This window comes from Siphateles boraxobius, unplaced genomic scaffold (assembly GCF_051911475.1).
Source record: "Siphateles boraxobius isolate OS27281-9 unplaced genomic scaffold, OSU_SipBor_1 2, whole genome shotgun sequence".
NCBI lineage: Eukaryota > Metazoa > Chordata > Actinopteri > Cypriniformes > Leuciscidae > Siphateles > Siphateles boraxobius.
The window spans coordinates 10,071,578-10,087,612 of record NW_027508810.1 but is presented as its reverse complement, the minus strand read 5'-3'; the positions used below and the strand labels follow the sequence as shown (position 1 = coordinate 10,087,612).

General features: G+C 37.9%; 1 protein-coding gene across 1 annotated transcript; it reads right to left on the bottom strand.

The window, feature by feature from the left end:
- Positions 1 to 2,164: 2,164 nt before the first annotated feature.
- clcf1 (cardiotrophin-like cytokine factor 1) lies at positions 2,165 to 16,035 on the bottom strand. Its single transcript, XM_077235832.1, has 3 exons — positions 15,670 to 16,035; positions 6,539 to 6,690; positions 2,165 to 4,836 (listed from the first exon to the last, which is right to left on the bottom strand). The coding sequence occupies exons 1-3, from the start codon at positions 15,683 to 15,685 to the stop codon at positions 3,880 to 3,882; spliced, it is 1,125 nt and encodes a 374-aa protein (XP_077091947.1). The 5' UTR covers positions 15,686 to 16,035; the 3' UTR covers positions 2,165 to 3,879.

The window sequence follows — 16,035 nt, the reverse complement described above, 5'->3', positions numbered from 1 at the left end:
TGGAGAGAGAAAAGAGGAATTTTTATGTGCTGCAGGTGATCAGGGCTCGACACGGAGAGAGAGAGGGAGGGGGGGGGGGGTGCTGGACGAGGATGGGAAAGAAAAACCGACGACGAGCAGCGGAAGAAGGGGAAAAGACAGAATGAGATTGGAGGGAGCTATAAAGATGGACTAAATAGGCAGCTGCTGACGACCTGATGACAGACGAGTGATTTAATGCGTGATTGGCAGTGGAGACTTACTCTCGACCTGCTGCACATATGGCGGAAAGATAGAGGCAGACGCGATGGCGCGAGATGAGAGGCTTCGGTAAAGGGCCTTTTAAAGTAAAACAAACTTTACATTCGCGCAGATGCATAAACATGCAGTCTCTCTCGCTGATTCAGTGAAGCGACACGTGATGACACACACGCACACAATGCTGCCTTTGTTGCCGATATGTGGTCATCCATTTAGGGGCCGAAGCCGACTGGACTCTGCATTACGCATTTCGCTGAGTCGTCGGCCATGTGTGTGAGAGAGAGAAATCGTTCCCCCTCACCAAACTCATGTTTTCCCGTAATTTGTGATAATTGCACATAAAAGAACGTCACACCCCTGTGTGTGTGTGTGTGTGTGTGTGTGTGTGTGTGAGTGGGTGTGGTTGTGCCGTGATAACTCCAATGCAGGTGTGTTGCTCAAAGGTAAACACAAATTATCATTGATCCTTTAATTTTACCCCAAACATAGCCTGAGGAAAAGAAACATTAAGCACCTGAACTTTCCTTCATTTGATTATGTTGTAGGCCTACTGTGATGTTTGTGCCAGTCAGTATGACATGTGACAGTTTGTTTTTAACTTGTGTAGGCCTATGTACAGTATGTGTGTGTACATGTTTTGGGGACAAATTTGTTCTCAGAAATGAGCTAAACCTGATAAAATACCTCCCATGGGGACAACCTTGTAAAAATGGGGGGGATGTGCATTAAAAAATATTAACTGTTAGGTATATTTATTGTGTTCAAAACACTTGTGCTGCTTTTGAGGTGGGATATATAGGGATAGTTTAGGGACAGATTGTTGGTATGGGGGACGTTTAAGGGTGGGTTAAGGTGTAATGGAAGGTCAACAATGGGTTACACTTTATTTTAAGGTGAAGTTGTTACATTGTACTAACTCAAATAAGTACTGAGTAATATTAATTAACTACATACTATAGAGTTATGGTTAGGGTTTAGTGTTAGTTACTTGTAATTATGCATCATTGTCTGTTAGTAAGTACACAAAGTAATGTGTTACTGTAAAATAAAGTGTTACCCAAAAGAAATTAACGCATGTATTTTTAAAATACAAAAACATGCATGTACACAATTTGTGCATTGTTTCAAATTATTAATTTAAATCTTACTACATAGTCACTTAATATGAAGTGGGGCCTTTCTAACATAAAAATAATAGAAGTCTATGCAGTGTTCCCATTTAGATAGTGAAGTAAACGTGTGTGTGTGTGTGTGTGTGTGTGTGTGTGTGTGTGTGTGTGTGTGTGTGTGTGTGTGTGTGTGTGTGTGTGTGTGTGTGTCAGTAGGTGAGCGCTAGGGAAGAGGAGAGGCGTGAGAGAGAGATAAAGGGGAAGAGAGGGATGAGAGGATGTGGGATTACATGAAAGAACGGAGTGGTCATAAATTTTGCTCAGACAAGACGAATAAAACTCGCTATCCTTCCAGTCCCTCTGGTTTTTCCTCAAGGGGTAACAGTACACACACACACCCAAAGTGTAGTCAGTAAAGGTCTTTTGTACTCTCAAACATGACATCATAATGTCATACCCCAGAGAAATAAATAGAATTAAATAAATATAACAGACATTTACACACATACAGAAATCAATGTACAGACTGTACACAAACACTCTCATTTATACACCCTCTCATTTGCATTAGAACTCATTGTCATGTTTGTAGAATCCCTTATCTATATATATATATATATATATATATATATATATATATATATATATATATATAAAGCTCTGCGGTGGTAACATGGTAAAAAAAATGGTCATACTATAGTATATTATGGGACTGTATGACTGTCATATCTATATACAGTGGTATTTATATTAAATCCTATTTCAAAGAGTTCCATAGTATGCCTTATCAAAAAACATACAATGGTACTGACTGATTGCCATGAAACTATGTACTATGTACTTTGATATACGGTACTAAAATTCCCACACCATGACATTTAAATGGTACACCAAGAATACCACGTTCTCCACAAAAATATGTCACATTATGGTACTTGTTTTGCTTTTTTGTATCACTGCAGTATCATATAAATGCCATATATTATTATATAGTCTGGTATTTCCCTGATACCCCAATGAAACTTCAAGAATACTGTTATCTTTTTTAAAAATGGGGATACTGTGGTACTGAATGATCACCATATTTCACATACCATAGTATTTACCCATACTTCACATTTTCCTACAAAAAATACCATGGTATTACCATTGTATGCTTCCAGAAAACATTATTATCATGGTATCATGTCAAAAAAACATAGTAATGCTGTGGTACTTTGATATATACCATGGAACTGAATTATTACCACATTCACATACCATGGTATTTACATAGTACTGCACATGTCTACAAAAATCACCATGCTATTCTCATTGTACAATTCTAGAAAACAGTTATTACCATGGTACCATCCCCGAAAATGTTAAAAACCTTTTTGAATAATATACTTTCATTGTCACTTTGCTGTTCGTACACACACCATCTGAGCATCAAATTTGTGCATTTGTTTCCAAATGTGTAGGTGTGTATTTGTGTGTGTGTCTGGAAAAAGACGAGTCAGTGTCAATGAGGCGTTACTGACTCAGTTTGTGAGGCAGCAAAAAATCTCCATTGTCTCTTTAGTTATGCCACATTTCCTCCACTTTACCCATTGACCCTTTCACTACTGCATGACTCCAAACATGATTCACTTTCCTTCTGCTGAATCATGTCTCGCTCTCTCAATGAGCGCTCTCTTCCCTTTGTCTGTGACGTACTGGCGGCTCTTTTCTGTTTGGTGATTTAGTGCAAAGCGTGACCATCTGAAGTCCTTAGATCTCCATCCATAGAGCATGAATCAATCTGTTTCACACACACTTCTGCTCTGTTCCAAAACCTAGTGAGCTGCTACCACAGGCAGAATTTTAAGGCATCATATCCAAGCTCCTGACATGGACGACATTTGGTTTTGACCAAAATGAGGCAGCATTGCATCTATCCTTAGCAAATAAGACAATCCCGGAATGCATTGTGAAGCACCTAGTGAAAAAAATAATTAAACATGGTGGCTGAAGCATTAGAAATCTCAATTAAAACATACTGTGTGTATGTTTCATTCAATGTCGAAAAGTATCAAAAGTTCACAGAACTGCCTCCCTGACTATTTTACCCAAAATGTATGCATTTTGTGCTTTTTATTCTGATTGGAGTGTCATGTTGTTAGCTTAGCAACAAGCTGTCATCAAACTCTGTTGGAATCAGTTGGATCTTCCATGTGGAGTGTTCCAGATCATTCATTTATAAGGCTTCAATCATCCATGTTAAGATGCTGTATGCCACATTTACTGTTTTTTTGAATATTTTTGAGGGTGAAATCCAGTCATTTCAATAGGAATCCATGCGATTGGGAATTTTGCATAAATGCGAAAGATTTAGCAACAGGTTCTAGTTGGTCATGTGAATTTGCAGAGAACTGCTAGGTCTGAAAGTGACTTCTGTGTGAGCTGTCCTTCATACATCGCTGCACTATTGACAATAGACGCTAATGTGAAGTTGTTAGAAGGCAGCGAGGCAGCTCAATAGGTTTTAGACCCGAGCCTTTGTTCTCTCTCAAGCGCGTAGCCGTTTCTTCAGTCTGGTGAAGTCTTTGGCGGATCTCCACAGCCAGCTCTGCAGCTCCCGCAGTACCCAAAATCCCTCAACTTTACGGGAAAAGTCATTAGGAGTGGGATGTGATGACAGCACAGGGGGCGCCAGCAAAGCGTGAACCTCAGTGGCTGGCCCTCCGTACTGATAGAGGAGCGAGAGAGGAGAGAGTCCAGCGTGACGAGACGGCAGGGAGCGGATAGATCGACGAGGATGGAGGGATGGCGAGGAAAAGAGTAGGGGCTGCTTTCGGTATCCATCTCCAATTTTTAAAGTTGTGTAGTTCATGTTGTTCAGTTTGATCACTTTCTCCTCTTCCATGCTCAGCAGTCTTCTCCTTTTCCCCCATCTCTCCATTCCTTCCTCCTTCTCTCCCTCCTCTTTGGCGACCCAACTCGCTCCTTCTTTCCTCCTCCCTCTCCTCCTACTCTCCCTCTCTCTGTCCCTCTTGAGATCCGCCCGAGTCGTTCCCTCTCTCACAGTGGAGGCGGTGTGAGCGCCTTTGCTTCGAGGCACATAACTCTGTAGCGGGGCGGGGCTGTTCTCGCTCACGCCCTGAAACTGTGACGACAGGGGTGGGGCGTATCCTTGAGCGGGCGTGGCGTATCCTGTGGAGGGTGGCAGGTTGGTGTAGCCCAGGGCGTTCATCAGGCCGGATATTGAGCCGAGTAACCCGCTGAGGCCGGAGCAGAAGTGCAGGAGTGAGCTCTGGAGGTACGGGCACAGAGTGGAGCGCGCCAGCTCCCTCACGGCACACAGGAGAATGCTGTACGCCCGCTGGTTCTGTGCAAGACGGGCACCGTTCTCCAGCCCGCGCCACAAGTCCACGCGTGTAGCTGCACTGGGCACGGACAGAGAGGAGCTGTTGGGACGTGGAGGAGAGAAGCCGGGATCACTGAATGGAGGCCCAAGATACGACAGCTGAGGACCAGAGATGAGGAAAGATATTAGACAACAATTACACTGATTCTGTCAGGTTTTAGATGTCCTTTTAGGCAATTCAAGACCCCATGAAATGAAAATTGCATGCAAGTGCAGTCCTTAAAATAAAGGTACTTATTGGCATTGATGGTTCCATGAGGAACATTTAACACTTTCCATTGCAGAACATGTTATTTATCGTGGACATGTTCTTTAGATTATTGAAATATTATTATTTTAGGAACTGATCACTAAAAGGTTCTTTAGGGAACCGGAAATATTCTTCTGTTGCTCTGCTATGAAAATTCCATTTTGGAACCTATATTTTTAAGAGTGTGTATTAGAAGATTCTTTCATCATTTACTCCCCCGCAGGTTGTTCCAAACCTGTATGAGTTTCTTTGTTCTGCTGAACACAAAGGAAGATATCTTGAAGTTTGTTACTAGGCCGCTTTAGGGCACCATTGACTTCCATAGTAGGAAAAAAAATACTATGGAAGTCAATGGTGCCTCAGACCTGTTAAGTTTCTCACATTCTTCAAAATATCTTACTCTGTGTCAAATAAAAAAAAAATGTATACAGGTTTGAAACAACCTGAAGGTGTGTAAATGATGACATTTTTTTCATTTTTGGGTGAACTATCCCTTTAAATATTAAGTACCATCTGCTTCTGACTAGAAAGTAGCAAGTCGCGGTATGCTGGTTGTTTGTTTTTGTTTAGTTGGCATGTTTGTTGGCCAAAAATTTATATTCCTTCATCATTTAACCTCATGTTGTTTCAAACCTCTTCAACTTTCTTTATTTTGTGGTCAATGGTAACCAAAAACTGTCTGGTTACCAACATTCTTCAAATATGTTCTTTTATGTTCCACAGAAGAAAGAAAAGTTTTGGAACAACATGAGTGTGAGTTAGTAATGACAGAATATTCATTTGGATGAACAATCCCTTTAAAGTTGCGAAGAAATGGAAGTAGTGACAAATCTTTTATTCTGTATTGTGACGTACATTCGAGTGAAATACAATATTGAAAAAGAAAACTTGGTTCTATATGTACTTGGTTACTTGGTTCCATGCATTGGGTGTTGCACTCAAAAGTGGAGGCAGATGAACGTGAGCACGCAGGGACGGGTTTAACCGACTAAATGATATGAGAACTCCTGCATAGTTCACCAGGGAGAAGTCTGTCGTTTTCACAGGAAGAAAATTAAACATATGCACGGATGAATTATTCGAATTAAGATTTATAATATACATTTAGATATATACATATTTATATACATTGAATATACATATTTCCTGCTGATTTTAAGTTAACTAAAGGATATTGACTAGGTAATATGAAAAGGACATGCTCTGGTGTGTCCCACCCCAACTTCCTGTTTCAATATATGTTTCACTAGCAAGTAAACACATAAACACAGTTAACAAAACTACTATCAAATCATTTAAAAGGGTCTTTATACACCATCAGGTCAGTTAAGTGATACTAGAAACAGCTAATTATAAAACTAGAGCATGTATCAAAATACAGTCAGGAAGAGGAAAAAGTGATAAAAAAGAGAGTGAGGGAGAGAGCATCCACAGGAAAACATCTATAAACAAAAACGTCATTCATCGCCACACACACACACACACACACACACACACACACACACACACACACACACACACACACACACACACAAACAGATTGTGACTCACGTAGGTGTCTCTGATCTCCTTCAGCTGGTGGTCCAGGTATTTGGTCAGCTCGTATGTTCTCTCTATCGAGCTCCTCTCATTGGACAGCATGAGTGTGCGGTCCAGCGCCTGAACACACCCCACCAAAAACAGCAGCACAGCAACCTCAGCAACTGGAATACAAAGCAGTAAAATCAGGGATTGAAGTCCCAAGAAAATGCACAATTGACAATATGTCCAATTATCTTGTTTGGTTCCATTTGCCATTTCATTTAGTAAAAATGCTTTACACTGTAAAAACGTTGCTGCATAAAATTTTTAAGTACAATCAACTAGAAGTGCCAGAATTCCATGACTACTAGAACTGCCAGAATTCCACGACTACTAGAACTGCCAGAATTCCATGACTACTAGAACTGCCAGAATTCCATGACTACTAGAACCGCCACAAGCGGGCATTTTGACCGCTAGATTCCAAACACTATATCTTTAATGATAAATACCCAATTGAGAGATTAATGCATTTATTGTATTAGGATATCTTTTAAAAACAAAATAACACCAAACTGTACATTTAAAAAAAAATTATTATACATTTATAAATAATAATATCATTAGTACCCTACCGTAATTATCGCATATTCACAACAGATAGGCTATATTTTCATATCCATTCAACATAACTCAGAACAAGATAATAACAACTAAAAGTATCTTATTTGGATATTCTATTGACAGTGAGAGAGACAAAGGTCAACCGCGGGAAATGTAACAAAGGAATACCGTAAAATTCAGTGCGGCCAATATGACCGTCTGTGGCCGAAATAGGTAAATATGTTCACTGGTTTTTTTGCCTTATGTGTAATTTATATGAAAAACATTTTAAATGAAAATACAGACACTTTTAGGAAAAGTCAGGTACCAGCAGGATTTTATCTATTTTTTCAACAAGGTTATTGCTGATATAAAATTCAAAATGGTCACAATGACCGTCATGGCTGTTCTAGTGTTAAGGCATTTGAAAATAAATTATGTTAAACTGAATTAAAAGATTAGTTGAATCTTGTATAACATAAAAAAGTTGAAAATTGCTTAAATCATTTTGATGAGTGAAAACACATGTTGTCATAATGTAATGATCATATAATTTTTTACAGTGTAATAAGTTTGTTATTTCTCATATAACACAAATGAAGACTGTGATTTTGTTTGAGGAATAACACGAAGCAGAGAAAATCTGTCTGTAATCAGCTCTGAATAAATGTTTGGTTTATAAGAGTTCACAGAGATTATGGTGTGTCATTTTTGTAATATAGTGGTTTTAACTGTAATTCTTTTGAGGTATTCAGAATTAAACAGTTAGTTTTATGTTATACTTTGATTACAGAGATTACAATTTCATGCGGATATGTCTGGCACTGCTTCTGCTACTGGCCTCTGGTACGGTTTGTTTGTAGAGAGAGAGAAGTTCTGCACAGGATTATTAAAGGGATTTATGTTCATACTGAAGAGGGCCATAAAAGACTGATATAAATTTTACATACAATATATATTATACCGATATGTTTTCGTATATCTTTACTGCTAAAATGTCCCACTGCAATATTTTAATTCATTAAATTCAGCATGTTATCGATCTTAATATCTTATTGATCTTATTGCATAATTAAATAAGTTATTTTCTTTCTTTCTTTTTTGACCTTGTACTTTTTAATCAAAATGTCATAACTAGGGTTGTAACGGTATGAGATTTTCACGGTATGATAATAGTCTCAGAAAATATCACGGTTTCACGGTTTACGGTATTAAACAATGATTATTATTATCAGCTGCAATGAACCTTAAATTAATGAAAACTGATAGGGTTTTTTGGTTGATCATATGGTTTATTAAAACAAACTTTTTTAATCTACCTTTGAAAAAATAAGAAAGAAAAAATAAAGCTGCAGATCTCCCATTTGAACAAACATGTTTGATCAATTGAATTAATAAAATTCTTAATTTATTAATTATTATTTAAGATAATTTTTATTTTGACAGGTTGTACTAAACTCCTATGAGTTTCAGTCAGAGTGTATTTGACAATGATTATTTTCAACAAAATTATGAAATGCTCATTTAGTTCTCTCAGAGCAGCTCTGGATATGTTCATGTGTTCACGTCCTTATATAGTGAGTGAGACGGCAGACGCTTTAAACACCATGAGCGTCCCACATACTTGAGTATATACTAGGTGAAACGGTGCTGCTCATTCACACAGACACGCTGAACAAGCAGAATATAGATTTACTGTTTTTTGCGCTGTTTAATAGACACACTCATATAGCGATTTTATTTATTGCACAGCTATATTTTAGATTTATTCATCCATCTATCAAATCGCGCATTTTACGTGACATCTGCGTTATATTGTAAATTCCCTCAGCAACACGTAAATAATATGGACTTAAGTTATAAATGGAACTTTATCTGCAGGGAGGGAAGGTGTTCGCGAATATGGGAGAACATATTTGACATATTTCCTCATTTTGCAGCCACTCTTCGTCCATATTTCTGGCCACAACTGGATATCAATCTTCAAGGAAAAACCCACGTTCGTTTTTCGGATACCCAAAATATTCCCACACTGCAGATTTTAACTTTTTTTCTCGAAGAATTCGCAGCCTCAGTCTCAGACATTTTCTCCAGTGCACATGTATAGGTGGAGTAGTCAAGTGGAAATAAGTTGCATATGCGCATTTGAGATCTGCTTTAATTTTTTTTCCAAAACCGTGGATAAGCAAATGTTCACGATATGATAATCGTACAAGTCAATATCGCGATAAACCGCCATACCGGTATACCGTTACAACCCTAGTCATAACCCAATCTTATGGTGAGCCCCCTCCCTAAATTTTTTTATTTTTTTTGGATAATTCATTTCAGTCAGATGTACGTCACAATACGGAATATCTGTTTCTGTTTCATCATTAATGAGATTTATTGATTATTTAGTTTGACTTAAAAAAAGTGGAGAAACTTCATGCATAATTAAAAAAATTAAGTTACGTGAACATGACCATTTCACATAACTTTTTCTGTTACACATTAAGCTTACTTACTTAACTTTAAAAAAGTGCGGAAACCCATTACCTTAAAATGATTAAGTAAATAAGCTTAATGCGTAACTGAAAAAGTTATGTGAAATTGTCATGTTCACGTAACTTAATTTTTTTAATTAGGCATGAAGTTTCTCAACTTTTTTTAAGTTAAGTCAACTGATTACTTTTTTCAGTATGGCCCCAAACTTATATTTGAACACAATCCTTAACATTTTCCTTAAGTCAACACATAAATTACAAAACTTCAAAGCAAGTTGCAATTAAATAACACTAAAGATTCCAAAAGGTTTTTTTTGTTAGTTTTTTTGCAGCAATGTCGCATAGAAGAACCATTTTCAGTTCCTCAAAGAACCGTCCAATGGACAGGTCTTAACGTTTTTTCATTTCACTGCGCTACTTCTTCGATGTAAACACCTGCTAGACGGACATGTTGGACCATTGTTTGACCAAAATTTCTCGCATGACACGGGATTAAAAAAATAAATCTAAAAGAGTATTATATGCTTGCAGAGCAAACCTTTCTGAGCTATTTTTTGCAATGCCTTTAAATATTCTATAATGTTTGTCAAACAGAACATGTCAATAAATTTAGTAATTTTCAACCATTTATCTATAGTTTTATAATTTCACAAATAGCAAATTACTTTTGTGTGTGTGTGTGTGTGTGTGTGTGTGTGTGTGTGTGTGTGTGTGTGTGTGTGTGTGTGTATGTGTGTGTGTGTGTGTGTGTGTGTGTGTGTGTGTGTGTGTGTGTGTGTGTGTGTGTGTGTGTGTGTGTGTGTGTGTGTGTGTGTTTGCTCAGGGGTGTGAGTGTGTGTGGTCCTCTACTCTGGGACATTTTTGTTTTTGTTTTGGAGTGTGTTTGTAGGTTTCTGTTTTGGATTATGTGTATATACATGCCTGTACACAGACCAGTGCATTTGTTACATTCGGTGTTGTGCGTAAGTGTGTGTAAATGTGCCCATCCAGAGACCCTTTTAGACCAGTGTCCTCAGAAATCACGCTGGGAAAATGGGAGCAAATGAGAATGAACCTCGGACTTCGAAAATGGTCACACAGTGCTCCTATTATGTGTGTGTGTGAGCCTCAGGGAGTCACCCGGCCCAAACACATCTCACCCAGTGTCTCTGTTCTTTTTCTTTTTTGTGTTAAGCATTCAGAGGAACATGGCAGAGATGTGTAATTACTTGTTTGAGGCATTGTGTTTTCAACAGGTGTGAAATATGTGCACCTCCTCCCCTTTTCTTCTCCTTTTTATCTCTGTTCGACTCCTCTTCTTGAACCCCCATCATACCCATTTTTTCTCAATCCTTTCTTCTCCCAGCTCTCTTCATCACAATCACACGTTTGTCTCGCTGTCACACATTGTTTCTCTCTCCTTCCCCTCATATTCCTCCTGTCAAGTTTTTTTAGCTTCTCACACACACGCCTATGTTTCCTCCCCTTCTTTAAAGTGGTTTATCTCTTTTTTGCCCCCGGCCAAAATAACAACAGCTTATTAACCTCGATTAGCCCTGCCAGTTTTTCTTTTCAACTCCGTTCCTCTCTTTTTTTTTCTCTCCCATTCTTTCTACTCGAATTTACTCATTGGAAGAATTCTCATGAAACGCTCATCTAAAACGCTACCTGAAACGCACACACACGCACACTCCTGACACACCTTTTCCTCAACCCAAGGTCACGATAATCGTCAAAGTCTTTCAGGAAAATAGTCGGGAGTGGAAGAGTTCAGCAGTGCATGTCCAAGATCCAAAAACCCTGATCCAACATAATCGGCTTATTGAAAACATCAGATATTGATTCATGTTTCTGTGTGTTATAGTAACAAATAAGAAAAGAGATCCACTTACATCACGCATTAAAGTATTATAACACTGACTGACATCTTATTCTTATTATAATTGTCTTTTGTTCCAACAAATAACTGGATAAGAGCACCGTGAGGAACATTTTATTGCTCCAAGGTTTCTCTTTCAGAGCACAGGAGACTAAGTGGAATTCTCTATGATGTTTTTAAAGCATTAACATTGACTCAAATGTTTTATATTTCCGAGGAGTAATAGTGATAGACAAATGTTAGTGTAGAATATATAAATAACGGTTCTTTATGGCTTTGTTGGTTCCATGGAGAACTTTCCATCACACAAAAGGTTTTTTATAGTGGAAAAAAGTTCTTTGGGTTATTAAAACATTCTTTTAAATATGGTTCTTTGTGAACCAATGACATCATCTTTTGGAACGTTTATATTTTTAAGAGTTTAAAATCTCAAAGCTTTAAAGTAATGCCTGACATTACAATTTGATACAAAATATTTGAGTTAATATTAAGATTTCAAAATTTTGAAAGCAGACTTTGCTATCTTGGCTTCGAGACACTTTTGAGGTCTCTTCTGAAACTCTAAAAAACATATGCGATTACAAGTGTCTTTTTCTCTGGAAAAAAAGTTGGAGAAGATCTCCATATTGAAGAGATCTTGTTTTTTTCTCTTTCCTGGGAAAGTAAAGGCCCCATATAAAGTACTAATAACATCATTATTATGATATCCATGATTCTAAAGAAAACATGAGTGGGATTTGCCTGTACAAAAGTCATTCGATGATTGTCGCCGGGCAGAAATCGTAAATCTGATTGCTTAGAAAAGCTACATCACAAATCTTCTTCATTATTTGACATCACAGCGTTTAATTCCTATCCACATACATTTGAGCAATAATACTAGAAATCTTTCTTAGCAAACAATTAAACTCTCTGTTGATTTGTGAACTGCTGTTTTTCTCATGGCATAGTAGATATAATCGAGAATCACATGAAGAATGTTGTCCTCTCTTATTGCATATTTGTATGTAAGCACAACAGCTCTAAAACAGAGCACTGGCATATTTACATAACCCCAGAAACAAATCTCCCGCGACTTTATTGAATAACCACAGCTTTCATTAGGACAGACTCTCTCTCTCTCTCTCTCTGTGCGTGTGTGTCTTTGCATAGAGCCTACAGCTGGCAGCAATGATATGATGTCAAATCGGTATATCAGTCAGTTGCGCTGTCTTTCTCTCTGTCTCACACACATGCACACGTAGCCTCTCGCCTTCCATCTTCTGACTGATTTGTTGCCTCTGTGTTAACACTAAACAGACGAGTCTTAGAGGCTCCAGTCAACAATACCAAGAATTCAGTATTATGGTGCAATATCATAAAACATGTTCCCTTCTATCAATTCATATAAAGTTATATTGCCCATATGATGGGCTGGTCAGTTCAGTGCACAAAGAGGCTAGTCTTTCATATTCATGAGCGAGTGTGTGTGTTTGTGAAAGGGGTCAGGGTCATGTTGTGTGTCTGTGTACAGTTAAAGTAGAGATTTATATGCAGTCTGCACTCAATCAAACGTGCATTCCTTCACTGACTAGACACACACACACACACACACACATATAAACTAACATGCAGGGCACTCAGAAGGATGTTAGAATATAAATGCATCCGTTACATACATGATGGACGTCAATTGTTTCTAGATACATCAAACCAGGTTTCACTCGCTCGTTCACACACTTGCTCTCCGTGATCTCTACAAGGGGACATACACTCCTCAAGTTTGAAATTTAAATTGATGGAAGTTGGCCTCAATCGTTGTCTGCTTTGCCAAGGACCTTCAGAACAAAGCAGGAATGGACAATAAAACCTGCGTTAACAAAAACCCTCACGTTCCTCACATCTCTGATCTTTTTTCTCATGCTTTTTTTTTGTTGCATTTTTTTCCGGTCCAATTCGGGTGCACTTTGTAATTAACTTTCCTTTTTTCTCTCTTGCTTTTTTTAATTATCTCTTCCCTCCCCCCTCACCATTTTCCCATCTCTCTGACTAAAGTTTCTCATTTAACGACGCCCAAAACGACCCGCTCTTGAAAATAAATATAACAAAATGAAGAGCAACTATCTGCACGTCCAATCTAGAAGATCAAATATGGCACGAAAGAGATGGAAAGAAAGAAATGGAAAGAAAGAAAGACAGAAAGAAAGAAAGAAAGAAGTGGGAGAGAGAAAGGGGCTTGGTGAAGCGAGGGGCCATGTTAATTTGGGAAAAATGTAAACAGCATGTGTAACTGTTCAAACCGTGACCAACTCATTTTATATCATTCCCCTGTGCTCGCTCTCTCCTTTTTCTTTTAGAGGGAATCTGGGCTGTGTTAACCCTCTTTCCTTTCCTCCATCACTCCATCTCTCTCTTTCTCCTTAAGCCCTGTACTTCCTGAAGCTCTTCATCCCTCTACCTCGCTTATACACGCTCTCTCTCTCCTCCCCAAAAACCAACTGTCTTGTCCGCATCTTTGCGTGGATTAAAATGCAAATGCATGGGGCGCTGTGACATGTTAATGTTTTGGGGCTTGTTTTTTTTCTGAAACCATCTGTGTGAGTTTGAGTGTATTTGGCAGTTTGGGCTGTGTGTGATAGATGCATGTGTATATGCATTTGGGGCAAGCGTGCATGTGGGACAAAATGAACTGTAACACGGAAAAAGAGAATGTGTGTGTGTGAGCGTGACAGACTGCTCTGCTGCTTTGTTCAGGCGTAAATCGCATCATTTCGTCACACACTCTTCCTCCTTTTCACAGGCTCCCTGAAGACAGGTGGTGTGTATGTGTGTGGGTTTGTGTGTTTAGACCCTGACTAACATGAATCATGTACTTTCTCATATCAGTGTCGGTTAACAAGACATGGAGCGAGCTTGCCCTATGAACCACATGCACTTGAGAACAAGAAGAGAAGCTGACTAGTCTTAGTATGTGCGTGAAGTGCTCAGGTTTGGCTATGCATGGGGAACAGAATAATGGAAATGTGGTGAAACATGACAAAAATGAGCGTGTGAGGACATTTGAAGAAGTCTTCCATTTTAAAAGCTCTTAAATGCTTTAAATCTTTAGAAATCAACAGGTTTGTGTGAGAGTTTGGGTTAATAACATCACCTCTATTGAGATACCAGCATGTTTTTGAGTTTGATACTGATGTTTTTGGAAATACTTCCCAATGCTTTGTCATAAAAAGTCATTGTAGTGTGAAAAAAACAACTTTCGTTTATTAAAAATACGTAGGCTATACTTTAAAATATATATAATAATTGACTTATTATTAGAACAAAACAATCTCTTAACACTGTAAAAATTATATAATCGATATGCTTTCGAAACGCATCGAAACTCATCGAAATAATATAGCAATTTTCAACTTTTTTATAAGTTGTAAATAACTTTTACGTTTTTAAGCATCTCATCTTCAAGTCAGTTTAATGTAATTTAGGTTGAAATGACTTAAACATCCAAGTTGATTTTACTTAAAAAAATAACATTTTTAAAAAAAAATTTTTTACAGTGTATACACATGTAATATTTATAATTCCATTTCACTTTCTTTATCATGTAATATGTTTTGTGAAATTCACAACAAACTGGATAAACTCAAATTTCTTAAGGCTACTCATGTTACAGTACTCTTGTTTAAAGTCTAATTTTAATCTGAAAATTCCTATTACACGTCATCTTCCAGTTTCACTGATTTAACAGAGACTATGCAAATAAAAATAACTGACCTTTAGAGCATCAATTTAATCGATTATTTTACACGAAAAGCAAAGCTATTTCCGAGCTGAAGACGTTTCGTTAACTTGCTTAAACGAAATTCACTTATTTTGCTGTGCTTAGGCCTCTCAAAAGCAGACTTTCAGGGAATCAATCTTTGAGAGCTTTTGAAATTCTTTTTAGAACAGAAAAGAGTATCACATGCGCAAGAAAACTAAAGATGCATTCACTCTATTTTCTCCTTCTGGCGACCTTGCAAACAAATTTAGCAAACATAGGCTATGAATGCACACACACACACACACACACACACACACACACACATTGTGGACTGTAGGCTAAACCTCCGAAAGTAACAAACAATTATCCTATATTTAAATAATTATATTTCATAATTATCTAACAATAATAACAATAATAATTATCAATCAATACCAAAACTAACAATGAAAAGCCAAAGTCGCTCATCACTTACCTTTCCAGCGACGCATTTTAATTGGAACAAATCCTCTATTTCCGTTCTGATCCGTTTATTTTTCTTGAGGTTTTGAAGGAGCTTTTGATGAAATAAAATGAACCCTGTTGAGTTCGTGCGCTGCCCGGTGATTTAGTAAAGTCTCCCAGATCTTTCTTCAAACCTGGATTAGTCTGCGCGTGCCTGGAGCGCTATATAAAGGGAAATACATAAAATAGCTACCTGTCGTGTGAATGTAAAAAAAAAAAAAAAGTAAATAAATACAGTAGCCTAAATAAAGTCTCTAGAGCAGAAAGTGAGCGCGTGAAGTGATTGCCAGCTGTCGGGTGAACGCGCGCGGGCGCGTGCTCTGATATCCAGGTGAGT

What these genes read in the sequence shown, in the direction of transcription:
- clcf1 (XM_077235832.1), bottom strand. An exon ending in AGGAGATCAGAGACACCTAC is followed by an intron (nt 4,837 to 6,538) that starts GTGAGTCACAAT and finishes TCTGGTCCTCAG; the next exon opens with CTGTCGTATCTTGGGCCTCC.